At 42.9% G+C, this 25,200-nt stretch overlaps 1 protein-coding gene across 1 annotated transcript in view; it reads left to right on the top strand.

Moving 5' to 3' along the window:
- LOC117442223 (uncharacterized) overlaps positions 1 to 22,899 on the top strand; it is a 93,652-nt gene extending 70,753 nt beyond the window's left edge. Inside the window, exons 32-56 of the mRNA XM_071202374.1 lie at positions 326 to 607; positions 809 to 1,129; positions 1,629 to 1,910; positions 2,299 to 2,589; positions 2,771 to 3,082; positions 3,167 to 3,460; positions 3,712 to 4,032; positions 4,542 to 4,832; positions 5,077 to 5,367; positions 5,505 to 5,816; positions 6,039 to 6,320; positions 7,112 to 7,399; positions 7,713 to 8,024; positions 8,762 to 9,055; positions 12,365 to 12,655; positions 12,907 to 13,218; positions 13,368 to 13,655; positions 13,840 to 14,151; positions 15,662 to 15,906; positions 16,703 to 16,940; positions 18,113 to 18,226; positions 19,855 to 20,175; positions 21,566 to 21,862; positions 22,524 to 22,680; positions 22,890 to 22,899. Coding sequence (XP_071058475.1) covers positions 326 to 607; positions 809 to 1,129; positions 1,629 to 1,910; positions 2,299 to 2,589; positions 2,771 to 3,082; positions 3,167 to 3,460; positions 3,712 to 4,032; positions 4,542 to 4,832; positions 5,077 to 5,367; positions 5,505 to 5,816; positions 6,039 to 6,320; positions 7,112 to 7,399; positions 7,713 to 8,024; positions 8,762 to 9,055; positions 12,365 to 12,655; positions 12,907 to 13,218; positions 13,368 to 13,655; positions 13,840 to 14,151; positions 15,662 to 15,906; positions 16,703 to 16,940; positions 18,113 to 18,226; positions 19,855 to 20,175; positions 21,566 to 21,862; positions 22,524 to 22,680; positions 22,890 to 22,899 — 6,758 coding nt within the window. The remainder of the gene's footprint in view (positions 1 to 325; positions 608 to 808; positions 1,130 to 1,628; positions 1,911 to 2,298; positions 2,590 to 2,770; positions 3,083 to 3,166; positions 3,461 to 3,711; positions 4,033 to 4,541; positions 4,833 to 5,076; positions 5,368 to 5,504; positions 5,817 to 6,038; positions 6,321 to 7,111; positions 7,400 to 7,712; positions 8,025 to 8,761; positions 9,056 to 12,364; positions 12,656 to 12,906; positions 13,219 to 13,367; positions 13,656 to 13,839; positions 14,152 to 15,661; positions 15,907 to 16,702; positions 16,941 to 18,112; positions 18,227 to 19,854; positions 20,176 to 21,565; positions 21,863 to 22,523; positions 22,681 to 22,889) is intronic.
- Positions 22,900 to 25,200: the final 2,301 nt, after the last annotated feature.

Here is a 25,200-nt window from a genome sequence, read left to right as displayed (position 1 = left end):
ATCATATGCCAGTAGAATCTCTAGCCAAAATCAATTTTCAAATGTTTTTCTCACAGTTTTTGACTTTTTTTTAAATCATTTGATTTGTTTCTAAAATGTTTACTTTTTTTTTTTAGTTACATTTTTTTCTCAAAGGTTGACTTTTTCCTCAAAATTCCTCATTGCCATTTTTAACCTGCTCAGGTGCATATCACAATAAAAGCTTTGAATTTGAATTTGATATACATGTAAATAGAATATAAAATAGAGGAGCTGCCGCTGTGATTGGTTCATTTAATCAAACTCACTTTATTCTCTCTCCGATGACTCTCTTGTTTCTCTTCAGAGCCGGTCAGACTGGTGGGAGGAGAGAGTCGCTGTGCAGGAGCTCTGGAGGTGAATCAAGGAGAATGGAGACCAGTGAAGAACTCTCTCTGGACCCTGGAGACAGCAGGTGTTCTCTGCAGAGAGCTGGACTGTGGCTCTGCTGTTTCTGTGGGAGGGAGAAAGGCGACCTCAGAGAGACCTGTGTGGGGGATCAGATCTGAATGTGTTCAGTCTGGATCTGTTCTGAGGGAGTGTGCAACAGCAACTTCCTCTTCCCACTTCCTGACTCTTACCTGTTCAGGTAAGCTCCTTTGACTTTTTTTTAGAATTTGACTTTTTTCTCAGACTTAGATTTTTTTCCTCTAAATATGATTTTTTTCTCAGTCTTCTTGACTTTTTTCTCAAATTTTGAAATAGAAATAAAAGATAAAGCATAAAATACAATAACAAATGTAAACAGTAACTGTTTCTTTACCTCAGTTGTATCTTCTGTCCTCTCCAGACTCTGTCAGGCTGGTGAATGGGACCAGTCTGTGCTCAGGTAGACTGGAGGTGAAGTCTAACCAGTCTAACAAGTCTGACCCGTCCTGGTCCTCAGTGTGTGAGGCTGACTTTGACCAGCAGGATGCTCAGGTGGTCTGCAGGCAGCTCGGCTGTGGGGCTCCTTCAGTCCTCCAGGGGGCGCTCTATGGAGAAGGGGAGGCTCCAATGTGGACCAAAGAGTTCCAGTGTGGAGGCCATGAGTCTGCTCTCCTGGACTGTAGCTCAGCCTCAGAGAGAAACACCTACTCACCTGGCACAGCTGTTGGCCTCACCTGCTCAGGTAGAAGATTCAAAGATTCAAAGGTTTTATTGTCATAAGCTACAGGATAGAAATGGCAATGACATTCTCCTGACCTGAGCTCCTCCAACAATGCAACATATATAAATACAACAATACAAAAGAGTGCAAGAAGTCTCATCTTGCAATCTACTTATTTATATAAATAGTTATCACCGCAATTAACCGTTTTTAATTTTGTCTTAATGTACATAATTTAATTTCATATTATGTTCTTGTACATATGATAATGTATTTAGATATAAATAGACTTCTTGCACTATTTTAAATTTTATATTTTTTTCTCCAATTTTGACTTTCCTCCAAATTTAACTTCTCCAATTTTGACTTTCCTCCAAATGTAACTTCTCCAAATTTGACTTATCACTCAAATGTTGACTTTTTCTTAAAAATTCCTCATTGGAGGAGCTGCAGCTGTGATTTGTTCATTTCATCAAACTCAATTAATTATTTCTCTGATGACTCTCTTGTTTCTTTTCAGAGCCGGTCAGACTGGTGGGAGGAGAGAGTCGCTGTGCAGGAGACCTGGAGGTGAATCAGGGAGAATGGAGACCAGTGAAGAACTCTCCCTGGACCCTGAAGACAGCAGGTGCTGCCTGCAGAGAGCTGGACTGTGGCTCTGCTGTTTCTCTAGGATTGAGAGAGGAGTCCTCAAAGAGATCTGTGTGGGGGATCAGTCCTCAATGTGTTCATTCTGGATCTGCTCTGAGGGAGTGTGCAGCAGCAAGTTCCTCTTCCTACTTCCTGACTCTTACCTGTTCAGGTAAGCTCCTTTGAATTTGCCTCGAAATTGAAATATTTCCCGAAAAATTTACTTTTTTTTTTTAATTAAATTTTTTTCTCCAAACTTTACTTTTTCCCAGAGTTTTTGATCTTTTTCTCACATTTTGATTTTTTTCTCAAAAATTTGACTTTTTTCTCAGAATTTGGTTTTTTTTCACGACATTTTGACTTTTCTCAGAGTTCTTGACTTTTTCCTCAAAATGTCTCATTGCCATTTCTAACCTGTAGCTCATGTGTATATGACAATAAAACCTTTGCATTTGATTATGATAAACATGCATGTAAATGACATATAAAATAGAGGAGCTGCAGCTGTGATTGGTTCATTTCATCCAACTCAATTTTTTCTCTCTCTTGTTTCTCTTCAGAGCCGGTCAGACTGGTGGAAGGAGAGAGTCGCTGTGCAGGAACTCTGGAGGGGAATCTTAATGGGGAATGGAGACCAGTGGGGGGCTCTCCGTCTCTCTGGACCCTGAAGATAGCAGATGATGCCTGCAGAGATCTCAAATGTGGCTCTGCTGTTTCTGTGGGAGAGAGAGAGGAGTCCTCATTCAGATCTGTGTGGGACATCATGTCTACCTGTGTTCAGTCTGGATCTGCTCTGAGGCAGTGTGCAGAATCAAGTTACTCTTCCCACTTCCTGACTCTTACCTGTTCAGGTAAGCTGCTTTGACCTTTTTCTCACAATTTGACTTTTACTCGAAATGTGTATTTTTTCTCAGATATTTGACTTTTTTCTCAAGTTTTTATTTTTAAATAAATAACAAATAATAAAAGATACAATACAAATTTAAAAAGTATTTGTTTCTTTACCTGAGTTGTATCTTCTGTCCTCTGCAGACTCTGTCAGGCTGGTGAATGGGACCAGTCTGTGTTCAGGTAGACTGGAGGTGAAGTCTAACCAGTCTGACCCGTCCTGGTCCTCAGTGTGTGAGGCTGACTTTGACCAGCAGGATGCTCAGGTGGTCTGCAGGCAGCTGGGCTGTGGGGCTCCTTCAGTCCTCCAGGGGGCGCTCTATGGAGAAGGGGAGGCTCCAATGGGGACCAAAGAGTTCCAGTGTGGAGGCCATGAGTCTGCTCTCCTGGACTGTAGCTCAGCCTCAGAGAGAAACACCTGCTCACCTGGCACAGCTGTTAGCCTCACCTGCTCAGGTAGAGAGGAGCTGTGATTGGTTCATTCTGTTCTCATCCAATTCACTTTATTCTCTCTCTGATCACTCTCTTGTATCTCTTCAGAGCCTGTTGATTTTAAGCTTGTGGGAGGAGAGAGTCGCTGTGCAGGAGAACTGGAGTTGAACCATCATGGAGAATGGAGAACGGTTTTCCTCCCTGGACCCTGGACCCTGAAGGCAGCAAGTGTTCTCTGTAGAGAGCTGGACTGTGGCTCTGCTGTTTCTGTGGGAGAGAGAGAGGGGTCCTCAGAGAGACCTGTGTGGGGGATCAGACCTGCCTGTGTTCAGTCTGGATCTGCTCTGACACAGTGTGCAACAGCAAGATCCTCTTCACACTTCCTGACTCTCACCTGTTCAGGTAAGCTGCTTTGACTTCTTTCTTTGAACTTTTCCTAAAATGTTTGACTTTTTTCTCGCAATTTTACTTTTCATAGAATTTTGACTTGTCCTCCAAATTTGAATTATTTCTCGACATTTGACACCTTCCCAAATGTTGATTTTTAAATAAATAACAAGTAAGAAAATAGAAGTAAAAGATAAAGTATAAAATACAATACATTCTAAAAGGAACTGTTTCTTTACCTCAGTTGTATCTTCTGTCCTCTCCAGACTCTGTCAGGCTGGTGAATGGGACCAGTCTGTGCTCAGGAAGACTGGAGGTGAAGTCTAACCAGTCTAACCAGTCCAACCCGTCCTGGTCCTCAGTGTGTGAGGCTGACTTTGACCAGCAGGATGCTCAGGTGGTCTGCAGGCAGCTGGGCTGTGGGGCTCCTTCAGTCCTCCAGGGGGCGCTCTATGGAGAAGGGGAGGCTCCAATGGGGACCAAAGAGTTCCAGTGTGGAGGCCATGAGTCTGCTCTCCTGGACTGTAGCTCAGCCTCAGAGAGAAACACCTGCTCACCTGGCACAGCTGTTAGCCTCACCTGCTCAGGTAGAAGATTCAAAGGTTGTATTGTCATATGCACATGAGCTACAGTTTAGAAATTCTCATGACCTGAGCTCCTCCAACAATGCAAAATATAAAATGAAATACATAAATAAAAAATACTGCAAGAAGTCTCATCAAGCAATCTACTTATTTATATCAATAGTTATCACTGCAATGAACCGTTCTTAATATGGTCTTATTGTACATAATTTAATTTCATATTCTGTTCTTTTACATATCATATTGTATTTAGATGTATATCGACTTCTTGCACAATATATATATTTTTTCTTCTCCAATGTTGACTTCTTTCTCCAATGTTGACTTTTTCCTCGAAATGTCTCATTGCCATTTCTAACCTGGAGCTCAGGTGCATTTGCCAATAAAAGCTTTGCATTTGAATTTGATATACATGTAAATAGAATATAAAATAGAGGAGCTGCAGCTGTGATTGGTTCATTTCTTCAAACTCTCTTTATTCTCTCTCTGATGACTCTCTTGTTTCTCTTCAGAGCCGGATGAGGTCAGACTGGTGGGAGGAGAGAGTCGCTGTGCAGGAGACCTGGAGGTGAAGCATCGAGGAGAATGGAGACCAGTGAAGGGCTCTCCCTTGACTCTGGAGGCAGCAGGTGTTGCCTGCAGAGAACTGGACTGTGGCTCTGATGTTTATGTGGGAGAGAAAAAGGAGTTCTCTGAGAGACCTGTGTGGGGGATCAGATCTGGCTGTGTTGAGTCTGGATCTGCTCTGAGGGACTGTGCAGCAGCAGGTTCCTCTTCCCACTTCCTGACTCTTTCCTGTTCAGGTAAGCTCCTTTGACCTTTCCTCGACATTTTGACTTTTCCTCAAAATGTTGACTTTTCCTCAAAATGTAACTTTTCTTGGAGAATTAGATTTATTTCTCAAAATGTCAGTTATTTTTCCGACTTTGACTTTTTTGTGGCTCAGCCTCAGAGAGAAACACCTGCTCACCTGGCAGAGCTGTTAGCCTCACCTGCTTCTCAACAACTCACTTTATTCTCTCTGATGACTCTCTTGTTTCTCTTCAGAGCCTGGTGAGGTTAAGCTGGTGGGAGGAGAGAGTCGCTGTGCAGGAACTCTGGAGGTGAAACATCGAGGAGAATGGAGACCAGTGAAGGGGTTTCCTCGCTCGACCCTGAAGGCAGCAGGTGTTGCCTGCAGAGAGCTGGACTGTGGCTCTGCTCTTTCTGTGGGAGAGAGAATATTCTCATTCACACCCGTGTGGGAGATCCTGTCTGCCTGTGCTCAGTCTGGATCTGCTCTGAGGGAGTGTGCAGTATCAAGTTACTCTTCCAGCTTCCTGACTCTTACCTGTTCAGGTAAGCTGCTTTGACTTTTTTCTCAAATTTTGATTTTTCAAATAAATAACAAAGAATAAAAGATAAAGAATAAAATACAATACAAATAATAAAAGTAACTGTTTCTTTACCTCAGTTGTATCTTCTGTCCTCTCCAGACTCTGTCAGGCTGGTGAATGGGACCAGTCTGTGCTCAGGTAGACTGGAGGTGAACTCTAACCAGTCTAACCCGTCCTGGTCCTCAGTGTGTGAGGCTGACTTTGACCAGCAGGATGCTCAGGTGGTCTGCAGGCAGCTGGGCTGTGGGGCTCCTTCAGTCCTCCAGGGGGCGCTCTATGGAGAAGGGGAGGCTCCAATGGGGACTAAAGAGTTCCAGTGTGGAGGCCATGAGTCCGCTCTCCTGGACTGTAGCTCAGCCTCAGAGAGAAACACCTGCTCACCTGGCACAGCTGTTAGCCTCACCTGCTCAGGTAGAAGATTCAAAGGTTTTATTATCATATGCACATAAGTTACAGTCAGTGGCGCTGCAAGACACTCTGGGGGCCCCAGGCAGAATGCATGCCCCCAAACACATCCAGCACAACCGGGTAAAAGTTATGGGCCTAGGAAAATATTTCCCCAACAGCTGTGGTTGGTTCATTTCATCACACTCACGCTCTTCTCTCTCTGATGACTCTCTTGTTTCTCTTCAGAGCCGGTCAGACTGGTGGGAGGAGAGAGTCGCTGTTCAGGAGACCTGGAGGGGAAACATCGAGGGAAATGGAGACCAGTGTGGGTCCCTCTCTGGACCCTGAAGGCAGCAGATGATGCCTGCAGAGAGCTGGACTGTGGCTCTGCTGTTTCTGTAGGAGAGAGAAAGTCCTCATTCAGATCTGTGTGGGGGATCCTGTCTGGCTGTGCTCGGTCTGGATCTGCTCTGAGGCAGTGTGCAGTATCAAGTTACTCTTCCAACTTCCTGACTCTTACCTGTTCAGGTAAGCTGCTTTGACTTTTTACTCACATTTTGACTTTTTTCTCACAACAAAGTGTTTTAGATTTTTTTCGAGTTCTGTGGGAGCCAATGGGAGCTGAGCTCTCATAAGGAGGGTCTGAGCTCCGATGAAAGCAGTGAAATCATACATCTGTGGGGGTCGCTAATAAATTACCAAAAACCATTATTTTAATCACAAATAATGCATTTTACAATGTAATGAGTATTATTTACGTTAACGAGGTAAATAGGCGAAAAGAAAAACATGTTTCCCAAAAGAACTACGCATCGTATTCTCTCTTGAATGACACTATGCCTGCACTTCAACTCCAAGGTGCACAATCTATGCCTGTGAGTGTGCTGCACGAGCGCGAAGAAGAAACGTAGTTCAACCTTTTTATATTTAAGTTTGTAGTAAGTGGTGTGTGTGTGACCACGTAATTATCAGTGAAGTATTTCTCTCTCTCTCTCTCTCCCTCTCTCTCTCTCTTTCTCTCTCTCTTATAAACATCACCCGTTATTTACGTTATAACCCGGCTGTTACTGATATATTTATCTCCGCCCTTAACGTTAGTTTTAAAGACCCCCATGAAGCTCAGATTAGAACTCAAACCCTGCATAATATAGAAATTGCAATGAAATTCTTCTGACCTGAGCTCCTCCAACAATGCAACGTATATAATAAAATACAAAATAGTGCAAGAAGTCTATATACTTGTAATTATAATATAAAAGAGAGGAGCTGCACCTGTGATTTCTGGTCTCATCATACTAATTGTTCTTGTTTCTCTTCAGAGCCGGTCAGACTGGTGGGAGGAGAGAGTCGCTGTTCAGGAGCTCTGGAGGTGAGGCTTCAGGGAGAATGGAAACCAGTGGAGAGTTCTCCTCCCTGGACCCTGAAGACAGCAGGTGTGGCCTGCAGAGATCTGGACTGTGGCTCTGCTATTTCTGTGGGAGAGAGAAAGGCGTCCTCAAAGAGACCTGTGTGGAGGATCAGATCTGACTGTGTTCAGTATGGATCTGATCTGAGGGAGTGTGCAGCAGCAAGTTCCTCTTCCCACTTCCTGACTCTTACCTGTTCAGGTAAGCTCCTTTCACTTTTTTTTCAGAATTTAACTTTTCTCTCCAAATTTGGACTTTTTACTAAAATGTTGACTTTTCTCACAATTGGACACATTTCGATTTTTAATTAAATAACAAATAAGAAAATAGAAATTAAAGATAAAGAATACAATTTCATTTCATTTCAAACCTTTATTTATGCAGGTGAATCCCATTGAGATCATTGATCTTTTTCAAGGGTGACCTGCTGAAAAACTATTGTATTGTTACAATACAATAACAATTACAAAAGTAACTGTTTCTTTACCTCTGTTGTATCTTCTCTCCTCTCCAGACTCTGTCAGGCTGGTGAATGGGACCAGTCTGTGCTCAGGTAGACTGGAGGTGAACTCCAACCAGTCCAACCCGTCCTGGTCCTCAGTGTGTGAGGCTGACTTTGACCAGCAGGATGCTCAGGTGGTCTGCAGGCAGCTGGGCTGTGGGGCTCCTTCAGTCCTCCAGGGGGCGCTCTATGGAGAAGGGGGGGCTCCAATGTGGACCAAAGAGTTCCAGTGTGGAGGCAATGAGTCTGCTCTTCTGGACTGTAGCTCAGCCTCAGAGAGAAAGACCTGCTCACCTGGCAGAGCTGTTGGCCTCACCTGCTCAGGTAGAATATTCAAAGATTCAAAGGTTTTATTGTCGTATACAAAAATAAAAAATTGTGCAAGAAGTCTATATACAATCTATATTCAAGAAGTCTCATCTTGCAATCTACTTATTTATATAAATAGTTAACACCGCAATGAACCGTTTTTAATGTTGTCTTAATTCATGCATGAATTATGAAAACCTCAGTCAAGATGTGTGTTATTATTGCTCTTGGGGCATGAAAAACAAGATTTGCCAATTTTCTTTTTTTTAATCTATTTTTTTAAAATACAGTACATTATTTAATTTCATATCCTCTTCTTGTACTCATATTGTATTTAGATGTATATAGACTATTTTAAATGTTGTATTCGTTTCTCAAATTTGACTTCTTTTTCAAATGTTTCAACTTTTTTCTCAACGTTTTTGACTTTTCCTCCAAATTTAGTTATTTCTCCAAAGTTCACTTTTTTCTCAAAATGTAACTTTTTTTTTTCATTTGACTTTTTTTCTCAAAATGTAACTTGTCACTCAAATCTGACTTTTTTCTCAGAGTTTTTGTCTTTTTCCTCAAATGTTGACTTTTTCCTCAGAATGTCTCATTGCCATTTCTAACCTATAGTTCATGTGCATATGACAATATAACCTTTGAATTTGAATTTGATATACATGTAAATGATTATGAAGTAGAGGAGCTGCTGCTGCTCATCAAACTCAATTTATTCTCTCTCTGATGACTCTCTTGTTTCTCTTCAGAGCTGGTCAGACTGGTGGGAGGAGAGAGTCGCTGTACAGGAGAACTGGAGGTGAATCTTCATGGAGACTGGAGGCTAGTGGGCTATTACTCTCTCTGGACCCTGAAGGCAGCAGGTGTTGCCTGCAGAGAACTCGACTGTGGCTCTGCTGTTTCTATAGGAGACAGAGAGTCCTCAGTGGGACCTGCGTGGTTGATCAGTTCTGACTGTGTTGAGACTGGATCTGCTCTGAGGGAGTGTGCAGTATCAAGTTCCTATTCCCACTTCCTGACTTTTACCTGTTCAGGTAAGCTCCTTTAATTTTTTTCTCACAATTTGACTTTTCCTTTTTTAGATTTCTTTCTCCAAATATGCCTTATTTCTCAAAATGTGAGTTATTTCTAAGAGTTTTTGACTTTATTCTCACAATTTTTCCTCAACATTTTGACTTTTTCCTCAACATTTTTAACTTATTTTCCACATTGTGACTTTTCCTCGAAATTTGAATTTTTCCTCAGAATAAAAAAAAGTTTTCTCCAAATTATTATGTTCTCCAAAGTTGACTTTTTTCTCGACATATTACTTTTTTCTCAGAGTTTTTGACTTATTCTCTCAAATGTTGACTTTTTCCTCAAAATTCCTCATTGCCATTTAAAAATGTAACTTTTTTTGAGAATTAAATTTTTTTCTCCAAATTTGACTTATTTCTCAGGGTTTTTGACTTAATTCTCACATTTGGACTTTTTCCTCCAAATATTGACTTTTTCCTCCAAATTTTTACTTTTTCCTCGAATTGTTTAACATTTTTTAAGAATTTGATTGTTTTCTCCAAATGTGGCTTTGTTGAGGTTTCAATATAGAGTTAGATAATGAAAACGAAAGTTCATATAATCAAATATAATCTTGTATGACCCAAAATGTATTATATTTCATGTCGTTCTATACTCACAATATATCCAAAATGTCAGTGCTTTGGAAAATGTAGTTTAAAGCCTCCTATAGTTTATCACTATGGGTGTTACTGTTTAGCAGAGGGGAGACAGTTGTCTTCATTCACAGCAGGCTTTAGAGAGGAGACCCCTGACTCAACGGAAAAGTACTGGAGCCCCAAAATGTGTTTAGATCATGCCATAGGACACACGTTTGGATATTTTGGTAAATTCTCTCAACTTGGTAAGTACTACTAAAGAGATTTTAATATCACAACTGAAGAGGGACAGTTGAATAGATTTCAATGTATTTTATTTCACACCTGGTAGTCGATGAGGGTTTTCCTCTGAATTCCAGCGGAAGAGGTTTTTAATGCAACTGAAGAGGGACAGTTGAAGAGAGATTTACCAAATAAAATAAGAAATGTAAAACTGTGAATTGAGGTTTTTGATTAGTAATTTACCACAGCATGACATATGTTTGTATGATTGTCACATTGTAACGAGAGAAGGTAAAAACCCTGTAAAAGTGTGGACCATTTTCTTCAAATAAATTCATCCCACCCTTTTGGACTGGGATCACTTAATATCAATCTGCGTCCTCTCCTGCTTTAAGGTAAGATTGCACAACTGCCACAGTCACACTTAGGCAGGGCCACACCTCATTACAGATACCAGAATCCTATGGGATCGCTTAAACAGATTTAGTTCGTCGTCTGAATTGAAACAGCAGTTAATTGAACCTGGTTCTTCAGAAGTTAGTAGAGGTGAGACCTTGCTGATCCAGGTGGATCCGAGCCCGGCAGTAAACTTACATAGACTCAATAGCTTCTGTTAGGTCAATTAGTAGGACTTATTAATTGTCAGAATAATTAATACAGGTCTGCCAACTCCAACTCCAAAGCTGCCTTGTAAGCCGGTTCGAACCCCAAGCTTTTTGATTGGAAGTCAGAATGTCCCGATAATTCAGGTTTTTACCAAAAATATATTTTTATTATTTTTGCTGTGTTTGTTTGTGCATGTATATTTGTATCCGTGTGTCACAGCAGAAAAAAAATGCATTTTATTAAAAAAACGGTGTTAATATTCGTGAGCTGTTGCAGAACAACTGCAGGGGCACTGCATTGAAACCCAGATTTAACACAAGTTCTGTTTTTCTGAAATAGTGGGATTTTGGAGACTTTTACTGTTTGAGCTCTCCAGAAACACTTCCACTCTGTCAGTCAGCAGCACACTGGCCCTGTCCTCCTAACACAAAGTGTCCTCGTAGTGTCGGTGTTTACTCATACCACATGTCTGCTTGGGCCACATAAACCAGCGCACTAACAAATATATGACATATCTGAATAAATAACGAAAGATAACATACACACATAAACACACACATAAACACACACACACACACACACACACACACACACACACACACACACACACACACACACACACACACACACACACTTATAACCACATACACAAAGGCACATGCACACACACACACACACACACACACACACATTCAAACATAAATGTACCTTCAGAAACACACACATATTCACAAAATAGACACACACAGACATACACATATACACACACGCACACACCCCACTCCAAAGGACATTGGACATGCAGAAACAAACATGCACACACACACACACACACACACACAACACACACACACCACACACACACACACACACACACACACACACACACACACACACACACACACACACACACACACACTAACATACACATTCACACTCAAAAAGACATACCTGAATAAAACACTTGCACACACACACACACACACACACACACACACACACACACACACACACACACACACACACACACACACACACACACACACAGACATGTACCTTCAGAAACACACAAACGCACCTGCACACGCATACTCAAACACACACACACACACACATGTACACTAGTGCAAACAGACATGCACACACACACACACACACACACACACACACACACACACACACACACACACACACACACACACACACACACACACACACACACACACACACACACACATTTGAAGTGCTACTAAAGCCAGCTGAGTAGCACTTCAAATGTTTTAGCTCTATGAAACCTGATGTACTTTATGATTCTGTTTTCTTCAAGTTTGTATCTTGTTGGTCGAACGCACTTATTGTAAGTCGCTTTGGATAAAAGCGTCAGCTAAATGTAATGTAATGTAATGATGGAAACTTCTGAAGCAGTGGCGACAAAGCTCAGAGACACGGCGAGAGCTGGAACTTTGATGGCAAACACTGAGGGTTTATTATGGAGTTACGGCCGGGAAATTTGACAAGACGTGCTGCAGCCACGAGGTGACACGGCTGCTGCCAAACCAATTCTGAACATCTCTACCCCAGAGCCCTGTATGCAGCTAGTTCTGAGAGAATACTCAACCTTGTGCATAACAAGATCAAACAGGAGGAGCACTATAGCACCTCTCTCAGCTGAAGCCAACAGGCAGGAACAGGGAGGCAGGACGCTGAGAGCAGCCCAGGGTAGCAGGCCTGTGCTCAGCGAGGGCAGGACAGACTGATACACCAGGTCAAAGTTATGGGCCGAGGAAATATTTCCCCAACATCTGTGATTGGTTCATTTAATCAAACTCTCTTTATTCTCTCTCTGATGACTCTCTTGTTTCTCTTCAGAGCCGGTGAGACTGGTGGGAGGAGAGAGTCGCTGTGAGGGAGACCTGGAGCTGAAACATCAGGGAGACTGGAGACCAGTGGGGGGCTCTAAATCTCTCTGGACCCTGACGGCAGCAGGTGTTCTCTGCAGATATCTCGACTGTGGCTCTGCTGTTTCTGTGGGAGAGAGAGAGGAGTCCTCAAGGAGATCTGTGTGGTGGATCAGTCCTCAATGTGTTCAGTCTAGATCTGATCTGAGGGAGTGTGCAGCAGCAGGTTCATTTTACCACTTCCTGACTCTCACCTGTTCAGGTAAGCTGCTTTGACTTCTTTCTTTGAACTTTTCCTAAAATGTTTGACTTTTTTCTCGCAATTTTACTTTTCATAGAATTTTGACTTGTCCTCCAAATTTGAATTATTTCTCGACATTTGACACCTTCCCAAATGTTGATTTTTAAATAAATAACAAGTAAGAAAATAGAAGTAAAAGATAAAGTATAAAATACAATAAATTCTAAAAGGAACTGTTTCTTTACCTCAGTTGTATCTTCTGTCCTCTCCAGACTCTGTCAGGCTGGTGAATGGGACCAGTCTGTGCTCAGGAAGACTGGAGGTGAAGTCTAACCAGTCCAACCCGTCCTGGTCCTCAGTGTGTGAGGCTGACTTTGACCAGCAGGATGCTCAGGTGGTCTGCAGGCAGCTGGGCTGTGGGGCTCCTTCAGTCCTCCAGGGGGCGCTCTATGGAGAAGGGGAGGCTCCAATGGGGACCAAAGAGTTCCAGTGTGGAGGCCATGAGTCTGCTCTCCTGGACTGTAGCTCAGCCTCAGAGAGAAACACCTGCTCACCTGGCACAGCTGTTAGCCTCACCTGCTCAGGTAGAAGATTCAAAGATTCAAAGGCAGTACAAACTGATTAACCGGGTCAAAGTGATTTGCCTGGGAAATATTTCCCCAACATCTGTGATTGGTTCATTTCATCAATCTCACTTTATTCTCTCTCTGATGACTCTCATGTTTCTCTTCAGAGCCGGTGAGACTGATGGGAGGAGAGAGTCGCTGTGCAGGAGAACTGGAGCTGAAGCTTCGGGGAGAATGGAGACCAGTGATTGGTTTTCCTACCTGGACCCTGGAGGCAGCAAGTGTTCTCTGCAGAGATCTGGACTGTGGCTCTGCTGTTTCTGTGGGAGAGAGAGAGGAGTCCTCAAAGAGACCTGTGTGGTGGATCATGTCTGACTGTGTTCAGTCTGGATCTTCTCTGAGGGAGTGTGCAGCAGCAGATTCCTCATCCCACTTCCGGACTCTTACCTGTTCAGGTAAGCTGCTTTCACTTTTTCTCAGAATTTGACTGTTCCTCAAATGTTGACTTTTTTCTCAGATATTTGATTTTTAATTAAAAAACAAATAAGAACATAGAAAAAAAAGATAAATAAGAAAATACAATAACAATTATAGAACTAACTGTTTCTTTACCTCAGTTGTATCTTCTGTCCTCTCCAGACTCTGTCAGCCTGGTGAATGGGACCAGTCTGTGCTCAGGTAGACTGGAGGTGAAGTCTAACCAGTCCAACCCGTCCTGGTCCTCAGTGTGTGAGGCTGACTTTGACCAGCAGGATGCTCAGGTGGTCTGCAGGCAGCTGGGCTGTGGGGCTCCTTCAGTCCTCCAGGGGGCGCTCTATGGAGAAGGGGAGGCTCCAATGGGGACCAAAGAGTTCCAGTGTGGAGGCCATGAGTCTGCTCTCCTGGACTGTAGCTCAGCCTCAGAGAGAAACACCTGCTCACCTGGCACAGCTGTTAGCCTCACCTGCTCAGGTAGAAGATTCAAAGATGCAAAGGTTTTATTGTCATATGCACATGAGCTACAGGGTAGAAATGGCAATGAAATTCTCTTGACCAGAGGCCTGTACTGCGAAGCAGGATGTTCTCTTAGCGGCTAACTCCAGGGAATACTCTGGGTTTCCGGTCCTACGAAGCTGGTTCTCTTTTTAGCGGCTAGATCTCCATGGTAACTTATGCTGAGCGGCTAACCTGGTTAGGTTGCAGGCTAAGAGCTCAACTCAGTGAAAGCACCGCCTGCTGACCAATCAGAGCTCAGTGTGCGGAGTTCAAAGCGATCAGGTCATATCACAGGAGAAAGGAATACAGAAAAGCTGCCGATGCAGGAAAGACGGCCGGCAAAAATCTGCGACTGTGTGAACGTGAACATGAATAAAATATCACCTCCATCTTCAGAGCAATCTGACTATTATAACATTAGCGTTAAGAAAGCACTTAAATATCAGCCACAACATCAGTAAACGGATCAGAGTACATTAAGTACAGTCCGCGGCATATCACTTCATAATGTATCACATATCTCCTGATCTGAGTCAGCTGAGCCGTGTCTGGCCGTGCAGCACTCACAGCGTCACAGACTGGATGCAGAAGTATTATTTTAAGCAACACATTAAGTTGAGGAAACTCTGGAGTCAGAGGTAATGAAAGTCAGATGGTGTTTTAGACGGGCCGTGATATCATGAACCTGTTGATGGACGCATTCAAACACGTGTTCTGCTCCAGCTGTGTTCACCTTGCAGCTGCAGCTCTGAGGCTTTGATCCTGATCAAGTGTTTAAGTCATGGATGTTTAAAGTTTAACTTCTTCATGTGTCTAATATTAAAGTTCACTTTTCATTCAGGAAGTATGACGCTGCGCTGTCAGTGCGCTTCTCCATGTTTGTGATTGGTCGAATGCTCCAGATACCACCCCTCTCATGTGAACGCGCACCTAGCTAGATAGGACACGGCTGGCTTGAGTGATCCACTTGATAACCCGCGTCGTAGTACAGTTTAGCGAGAGCGCGTATGTTTTGGATTAGGCCAACCGGCTAACTCAAACATATCCAGGTTAGGTTGAACCAGCTTCGTAGTACAGGCCTCTGAGCTCCTCCAACAATGCAACATATATAATAAATTACAAAAAATAGTGCAAGAAGTCTCATCTTGCAATCTAGTTATTAATAGTTATATATACATAGTTATCACTGCAATAAATGTTTTTTAATTTAGTCTTAGTGTACATTATTACATTTTGCAAAAATTTGTTTTTTTCTCAGTTTTTGACTTTTTTCTAAAATGTTCACTTTCTCCTCAAATGTTGGATTTGTTTTCAAAATGTCTCATTGCCATTTCTAACCTGTAGCTCATGTGCATATGGACATACAAGCTTTGAATTTGATATACATGTAAATAGAATATGAAATAGAGGAGCTGCAGCTGTGATTGGTTCATTTCATCAAACTCTCTTTATTCTTCTCTCTGATGACTCTCTTGTTTCTCTTCAGAGCCGGTCAGACTGGTGGGAGGAGAGAGTCGCTGTGCAGGAGCTCTGGAGGTGAAGCATCGAGGAGAATGGAGACCAGTGGGCATTAACTCTCTCTGGACCCTGAAGACAGCAGGTGTTCCCTGCAGAGAGCTCAACTGTGGCTCTGCTGTTTCTCTAGGAGAGAGAAAGGAGTCCTCAGAGAGACCTGTGTGGAGGATCAGACCTCAATGTGTTCAGTCTGCATCTGCTCTGAGGGAATGTGCAGTATCAAGTTCCTCTTCCCACCTCCTGACTCTTACCTGTTCAGGTAAGCTCCTTTAACGTCTTAAGCCCGAGAGACCCCGGTACCGGGCCAGCTTTTTTTGCCTCACAAAACATTTAAAATCCTATGAATGTCTTATACTCAATTAAGGTGAAGAAACTCAGCTACCTGACGATATGAGCCATTGTTACCGAAACAAAACTGGCTGATGCCACTTCCGGTGCTAACTAGCAAAAACGATATTTAAACCTTAATATGTTCAGCACAAACTACATACCATCTGAAAGCTGATACTCCACAGATTATTTTGATATAAGTATCATCACGGCACGACACGAACTCACTGAGCTAGCAGCCAGAACAGAGCAAAAATACAACAACAGTTTTCTAAACCATAACAATAATTATGTCTTGCTGTTTTGTGATCAAAAGTCGTGTTCAAGGGAATACAAACGCTGCTCAAGGTTAAGCCAATGTCTCTTAGTCACTTTAGAATTGTTGCTGATAATGCATCATTACATTCATGGCCGCAGAGTAAGTATAACGTTTTGCAGTCCGGGTCTCCGGCTGTCTCACGTGCTGTTTACGCAAGCCTCTCTCTCCTTGACGTAAGTGTTTAGCGGGGTTTACTAACCCCCCCTCGATTCTATTGGCTCTAACGTTTCAAAAAAGGTATCAATCACCCAAATCCACCAATGGGTTCCAGAGATAGGATCCTGCGTAGTATGAATAATGCCAGCACCGGCAGCTTTACGCACATGACGCAGCAGAGGCACAACCACCGCCGCACCACCGCAGCAGCAGCACAGCGACCAGCACGGCGACCAGCACGGTGAACACAGCGACCAGCACGGTGACCAGCACAGCGAACACAGCGACCAGCACGGCAACCAGCACGGCGACCAGCACGGCGAACACCACGGCGACCAGCACGGCGACCAGCACGGCGAACACAGCGACCAGCACGGCGACCAGCACGGCGACCAGCACAGCGACCAGCACAGCGACCAACACAGCGAACACAGCGACGACAGAGGCAACAGAACATAATATTACAAGGACAAGGATTTATTTGCTTTTAGGACTTATTTGAGCAAATAGTGGCACCCAGAAAGAGGCAGTAAGCTTGAAGACGCCGTGGAAATGGTTTTCGCTGACTCTCCGTCAGAAGATGAGGATCTACTTCGGCCACAATCAGACCCTGATTATGAACTTCGGGAAAGGTATGTACTCTCTCTCTGTTCATGTGTATTTGGTGTAGCCTAATAGTATTCATCTATAGTAATTGCAAAATACACTTGCAAAATACAACATGGACGCCGCTTTGTTGTTGTAGCGTAATCGTTCCGTGAGAAACAAACAATGGGAACATCATGTTGGTGAACACGTATCAATATATTAATTGTATTTCGTGACTATAACAAAGCAGTATATAAATAAAGCTGTATTGTATATCAACCCAGTATATATATATATATATATATATATATATATATATATATACTGTATATAGACTGGGTTGATATATATATACTGTTATTCCACACACGCCAAATGGATGCTGTTTTGTAGTTCAACAGACATTGACTATTAGCAGTTTATAAATAAAACTGTATTGTATATCAGTCTATATATATATATATATATATTTATATATATATATATACATTATACATATACACTATAGCGTGTGTGAAATAACAGTATACACATATGTGTATACTGTTATTTCACACACGCTAAATGGAGGAATTATTTCTGATTTGAGTTACATTTTTGAAAGAATAAGCCAGTGAAGTAAACAAAGTAATTGTTTTTTCCACATTTGTTTTCACAATGATGAAGACGAGTATCAAATGGCTTCTGGATCACAGCCATCAACATCTGCCTCATCCGAGCTACGACGTGCATCAGATCAGCATACAGTTGCCCCAGAGCCATCAACAGCCAAGCTACGCCGCCGGACGTCTGCACCAGCACTAACTCAGCCTCCCTCTGCATCTTCTGATTCAGTGGACAGACTGTCAGGAGGAAAGTGAAACGGGCTGGTGTGTGGCAGATTGTTACCAGTCCTGACGCTGTGGTGGACTACAACAGAAGCATGGGCTGCGTGGATGTGTCCGATGCTTTGATTGGGTACTACAGCGTTCACCACAAAACCAAAACCATGGTACAAGACTTTTTTTGATCACTTTCTGGACATTGCAGTGGGGAACAGCTTCCTTCTCCACGAGGAGCTGCACAAGATGAGGGGTGACCCGGGCAGGACGAAGCCACACACCCAGAAGTCCTTCAGGGAGCAGCTTGCTGCAGACATGAGGGGTGAAGTCCCTGCAGCACCACCACCACTCCCTTCCCCCCCCCCCCCACATCATCACTCGTATGCATTCCCAAGTATTATGGTGCTCTGATGCTGCCAACAAACCGGTGAAGACACCTATCTACTGCACTAAGTGCCTGGTCCCTCTGTGCCTCAATTCAAAGAACTGTTTTGAGGCGTGGCACACCTCTGACTAAACACATTCAGGTTGTGTACATTTTTTCTTTTTGGCTAGCATTTACAAAAAAATGCTTGTGATGTTATTTCGGTTTTAGTGTAGTTTTTTAGTGTGTTATTTTTGAAATAAATCTGCTCCTGTTGGAGACAAATGTATCCTATGTTTCCTCATTTTGATTGTGTAAGTAAACCTTCTGTGAAGCTGACAATTGAGCGGCCCGACCAAGCAAGGAGGCAGAGGCAGAACGTCCAAAAATATAACCCGGTGTGGGCATTTATTAAATCAGACGCATGATTGACGGCCTCAATCCGGCTGAACATGTGCACACCGTCACCAACCACAGGGATTTTACACCACACTACCAGCCTCCTAACAGACAGGGAAACAGAGACTAAATACACACACACCCTAATCAACCAAGAAGCCACAGGTGAGGGGGGAGGAGACAACACAGGGCACCAGGTGCACACAATCAGCAACAGACATGGGGAAGGGGAACACTTTTCAGAATGAAACCAGGAACCAAAGACAGACAAACTAGTTACATAAATTACATATATTCCCCTGCTTCCTGTGCAATGTTTTTAGTGCTATATTACCCGTAACGGAGGCAGAGATCTATGGGCCCAGAGATCACCTCCGTTACACCCTCCTAGAAGTGTTAGTCGGGTGATAAAAATGTAAGGACTGTGGCAAAGTCCACACACACACAGACACACAGACACACCATTTACATAAAAAAAGAAATGTAATTTAAAAAAAAAAAAAAAAATTCTTTTTAAAAAAACACTTGTATTTGGATGGAATGATTACTTATAGTGATAATACAATTATGTTTACAGTCTGGTACCTGAAAAAGGTCAAATGGCACTGATGGTACCCAAATGTGCCCAAAGGTAAACCTCAAATTGTACTTGTTTTGCATCAATCTTGATACAGGGTACTTATTATATGTTATACTTTGGGTTCCTAAAGCGTTTAGTCTACCACACCATCATTCAAGGGTGGGTTTCACTATAAGTAATGTTTTTTTTAGGTGAAGGTACAAAATTAACTTGTTATACTATGTTCCATCTGAATTTACTCTGACACAGAAACATCTATATTGATTCTGACACTTCTACATCCAACTCACAGATGTACACTTGCTTTAATAAAATGAATTATTCATATAACCCTTTTTAGAAGTTAAGTTGTAGTCATTTGTTTTGGGGATAGCATTTTCAAGTCTGAACCCTGAAAAACAGGCTCAGGGCTTAACAGGTTAACTCTTTTTTTTAGAATTTGATTTTTTTTCTCCATATTTGACTTATTTCACAACATTTACTTTTCCTCAAAATGTTGACTTTTTCCTCAAATTTTGAAAATAGAAATATAAGATAAAGCATACAATACACCAAAAATTCAAAAGGTAACTTTCTTTACCTCAGTTTTATCTTCTATCCTTTCCAGACTCTGTCAGGCTGGTGAATGGGACCAGTCCGTGTTCAGGTAGACTGGAGGTGAAGTCTAACCAGTCTAACCCGTCCAACCCGTCCTGGTCCTCAGTGTGTGAGGCTGACTTTGACCAGCAGGATGCTCAGGTGGTCTGCAGGCAGCTTGGCTGTAGGGCTCCTTCAGTCCTCCAGGGGGCGCTCTATGAAGAAGGGGAGGCTCCAATGGGGACCAAAGAGTTCCAGTGTGGAGGCCATGAGTCTGCTCTCCTGGACTGTAGCTCAGCCTCAGAGAGAAACACCTGCTCACCTGGCACAGCTGTTAGCCTCACCTGCTCAGGTAGATGATTCAAAGATTCAAAGGTTTGATTGTCATATGCACATGAGGGTAGAAATGGCAATGAAACTCTCCTGACCGGAGCTCCTCCAACAAAACAACATAAAACAAAAAATACAACAACAAAAATAGTGGAAGAAGTCTACAATCAATAAGCAAGAAGTCTCATCTTGCAATCTACTTATTTATATAAATAGTTATGTGCTGTCGTGGGTATTTGTGTGCCTCTCCCTCAGGTGCTCCCAATCCCCAATCAGGGCCTCCATAAAGGATCTGAGGAAGGCTGCAGTCGCTCTCTCCGTCTTCTCTGGCTGCATGTGTGCAGCACGGTGTCTCTGTCTCTGAGACCTATGCTCCAGTGTATATTTGTGTTCTAGTTTATCTTAGTTTGCTTTGCAAGTTGGCTGGTGAGCCCTTTTTCTTTTGTCCATTAAAAAGACCTTCTTGTGGCTTCAGATATCAGTTTCCTCTCCTTTTGCTCTCGCCAGGTCATTTTATATTGTCACTTCCCTTTGGTTCCCCTAGCCCAGTAATTTAGTCTCAATTTACATAATTTAATTTCATATTCTGTTTTTGTACATATCATCTTGGATATCGACTTCTTGCATTACTTGTTTTCATTTTTCTAAAGATTTGACTTTTTTCTTCAATTTTGACTTCGTTCTCAGACTTTTTAACTTTTTCCCCAAAATGTTGACTTTTCCTCAACATTTTACATTTTCTTCAATTTTGATTTTGTAAACCAAATTTTCATTATTTCCCAAGTCGACTTTTTTCTGAAAGTTTTTTGACTTTTTTCATATTTGGACTTTTTCTTCAACATTTGTGACCTGCTCCATCGAAATCAGTCACATTGACCCGAAGACACATTTTGAGTTGTATACGCTGCTGGAAAGAGGAGATTCCTAGCTTTCTATTGATATCAGGATTGTTTTTGTACTCCAAATATTAAGCGAAATATGTCAGCCGGAGGGAGGGGGGGCGGCGCTGCGGAAGAGCAGATTGCGAGTGATAGGTGCCTCGTCTTCCCTTTGCAAGCTTCAAACATGTATTTATCGTGTGATTTTGGAAATAAAAGTTTCATATTCTGAAAGCCAAGACTTTGTTTATTTAAAATCAAACAAAACATCCGAACCCCGAAAAAATAGTTTTTTACGCAAATCCACGTTTATTTTGAAATGAGCCGTTGAGACTTCCCACTGATTTCGACGGAGCGGGTCACATGTGGACTTTTTGCTCAACATTCCTCATTGCCATTTCTAACCTGTAGCTCATGTTCATATGACAATACAACCTTTGCATTTGAATTTGATATACATGTAAATAGAATATGAAATAGAGGAGCTGCAGCTGTGATTGGTTCATTTCATGAAACTCTCTTGTTTCTCTTCAGAGCCTGGTGAGGTCAGACTGGTGGGAGGAGAGAGTCGCTGTGCAGGAGCTCTAAGCGTGAAACATCGAGGAGAATGGAGACCAGTGGATGGCTCTTCCTCTCCCTGGACCCTGAAGACAGCAGGTGCTGCCTGCAGAGAACTCGACTGTGGCTCTGCTGTTTCTGTGGGATTGAGAGAGGCGTCCTCAAAGAGACCTGTGTGGAGGATCAGACCTCAATGTGTTCAGTCTGCATCTGCTCTGAGGGAGTGTGCATTATCAAGTTCCTCTTCCCACCTCCTGACTCTTACCTGTTCAGGTAAGCTCCTTTAAACTCTTAAGCCCGAGAGACCCCGGTACCGGGGCAGAGTTTTTTTTTAGAATTGGATTTTGTTTTACGGATACAAGCGGCCGAGATGGGTTTCCTCCGCAGGGTGGCTGGCGTCTCCCTTAGGGATAAGGTGAGAAGTTCGGTCATCAGGGAGGGACTCGGAGTTGAGCCGCTCCTCCTTCGCGTCGAAAGAAGCCAGTTGAGGTGGTTCGGGCACCTAGTTAGGATGCCACCTGGGCGCCTCCCTAGGGAGGTGTTCCAGGCACGTCCAGCTGGGAAGAGACCAAGGGGTAGACCTAGGACCAGGTGGAGGGATTATATCTCTTCGCTGGCCTGGGAGCGCCTTGGGACCCCCCAGTCAGAGCTGGTTGATGAGGGGAAAGGAACGTTTGGGGCTCTCTGCTGGAACTGCTACCCCCGTGACCCGACCACGAATAAGCGGAGAAGATGGATGGATGGATGGATTTTGTTTTCTCAACATTTGACATATTTATTCATATTTGACTTTTTTCTCAAATTTCGACTTTTTTCTCAGAGATTTGACTGACATTTTGATTTTTGAATAAATAACAAATAAGAACATTGAAATATAAGATAAATGTAGAAGTAACTGTTTCTTTACCTCAGTTGTATCTTCTGTCCTCTCCAGACTCTGTCAGGCTGGTGGGGGGGACCAGTCTGTGCTCAGGTAGACTGGAGGTGAACTCTGACCACTCTAACCAGTCCAACCCGTCCTGGTCCTCAGTGTGTGAGGCTGACTTTGACCAGCAGGATGCTCAGGTGGAGGCCGGAAAAGAGCGAGACAGGTAGCGCGCCAAAGTAAAAGTGGAACCGAGAGACAGAACGAGAGCAAGACAGACGGACAATTTAGCTGCTGCGGCTTATATGCAGGTGCGCTTTATAATCCGGAAAGTACGGTAGATAGAATATAAAATAGAGGAGCTGCAGCTGTGATTGGTTCATTTCATCAAACTCACTTTATTCTCTCTCTGTTGACTCTCTTGTTTCTCTCCAGATCCTGGTGAGGTCAGACTGGTGGGAGGAGAGATTTAACTTTTTCCTCAAAATGTTGACTTTTTCCTCAAAATGTAACGTTTTTTGAGAATTCGATTTTTTTTTTTTCAAATGTGGCTTTATTGAGGTTTCAATATTGAGTTGGATAATTAAAATGAAAGTTCATGAAATCAAATATAATCTTATACAACCCACAATGAAAATGCATCGTATTTCATGTTGGTCTATACTCACAATATTATACAAAATGTAAGTGGTTTGCAAAATTAAGTTTAAGGCCTTAACAATTTATCACTATAGGTGTCACTGTTTAGCAGAGGGGAGGCAGTTGTCTTCACTCACGGCAGGCTGTACAGAGGAGAGCCCTGACTCAACGGAAAAGTACTGGCGCCCCAAAATGTGTTTAGGCCATACCACAGGAGACAAGTCTGGATCTGTCCAGTCCCGCACACCAGAGGTCATGACATTTCCCCACATATATGGGTAAGAAGGTGTGTCTTTGGTTTTCTGTCCTTGTGTGGAGAATAAAAGCTCTATAGCTGAGAGAGGAAAAGTACTTTAATATTACCAACGGAAGAGGGCCGTTGACTTTAATATCACAACTGAATTTCACACCCGGTAATCTATGAGGGTTTTCCTCTGAATTCCAGCGGAAGAGGTTTTTAATGCAACTGAAGAGGGACAGTTGAAGAGAGATTTACCAAATACAATAGGAAACTGTGAATTGAGGTTTTTGATTGGTAATTTACCACAGCATGAAATATTTTTGTATGATTGTCACATTGTAACGAGAGAAGGTAAAAACCCTGTAAAAGTGTGGACCATTTTCTTCAAATAAATTCATCCCACCATTTTGGACTGGGATAACTTAAAATAAATCTGCGCTGTCCTCTCCTGTTTTAAGGTAAGATTGCACAACTTCCACACTCACACTTAGGCAGGGCCACACCTCATTACAGACACCAGAATCCTACGGGATCGCTTAGACGGATTTAGTGCGTTGTCTGAATTGAAACAGCAGTTAATTGAACCTGGTTCTTCAGAAGTTAGTAGAGGTGAGACCTTGCTCATCGATCCTGGCAGTAAACTTGCATAGACTCAAAAGCTTCTGTTAGGTCAATTAGTAGGTCTGCTTAACCTGTTAAACCTGTTTTTCACGAAAATGTGTCTCACGACATTTAAAAACCTATTAATGTGTCGTACCCACTTAACGGGAAGAAACTACATTTTTACCGAAACAAAACACAAGTCTCACAAGAAGCATCTACATGAGCCCTGAGCGAAAAATGGCACAGAATTCATGGTAAAATACCCTTATTACTTATCGGATCGGAAGATATCGATTAGCAAGCTGAGATTCTACAGATTCCAGAAATGTAAGTAGCATCACTGAGCGATCACAACTCGCGGCATGGGAAGCGAATCCGGACATCACACCACGTAGCTTTACGGAGCAAACACGGGACATTGTCTTACCTTTGCTGTTGTTCTGATCAAAAGTTGTGTTCAATGGCATTAAAATGATAAAAACGCAGCTGAAGGTTAATCCAATGTGTCCGTGTCACTTTGAAATGATTACTGATAATTAGGGATGCACGATATTGGTTTTTTGAAACCGATACCGATATCGATAACTTCCTGCTTCTCAAGACCGATATCGATACCGATAACCGATAATAAAAATAAAAATTACGCCACTAATTATTTTAACGCGATTAACGCATGTGTATTTTTTTTCCACGGCCGCCCCGTAGCTTCAGAGCGCATCGAGTTTAAAATACCATCTACAAGCTGATGCTGACAGCCCTGCTCCTGCCGCCCGCTTGTGGCAGACCACACTTCCACGCTCACCGGCAGGCACCGACTGGCCATCTGGAGGACCGGGAGGGTATGTGTACGTGTAGTCCGAGCGAGCAAGAGAGAGACCTTAATGCATTGTTGTTGTTAGCATCTGGTGCTAGCTAGCTGCGCTAACGGATATAAGGAGCTGTTTAAATGAAAACAGAGGAGTGCTCTATCCACACAACTGCGCCGAGCACTTGACTTTATGCAGGAAGCAGACAGCGGGACATTGTAGGAGAAGTCAGCACACTCAGCAACATGATTGCAGCGTCCAGGCTGCTCCGGTTCGAGCATATGCCTTGAGTTGCACATAGCTCCAACGCGTGCGCGCAGACACACACACACACACACACACACACACACACACACACACACACTGTATTGTATTATTGTCTTCGTACGCTTTTAACACACCATCGTAGCGATGGCGATGTTTCAGGTGACTGATCAGGTTCGAACTATTAGGGAGC

This window comes from Pseudochaenichthys georgianus, unplaced genomic scaffold (genome assembly GCF_902827115.2).
Source record: "Pseudochaenichthys georgianus unplaced genomic scaffold, fPseGeo1.2 scaffold_360_arrow_ctg1, whole genome shotgun sequence".
Taxonomy (NCBI): domain Eukaryota; kingdom Metazoa; phylum Chordata; class Actinopteri; order Perciformes; family Channichthyidae; genus Pseudochaenichthys; species Pseudochaenichthys georgianus.
The sequence above is the reverse complement of the archived record's forward strand: the minus strand, read 5'-3'. Positions and strand labels throughout refer to the sequence as shown.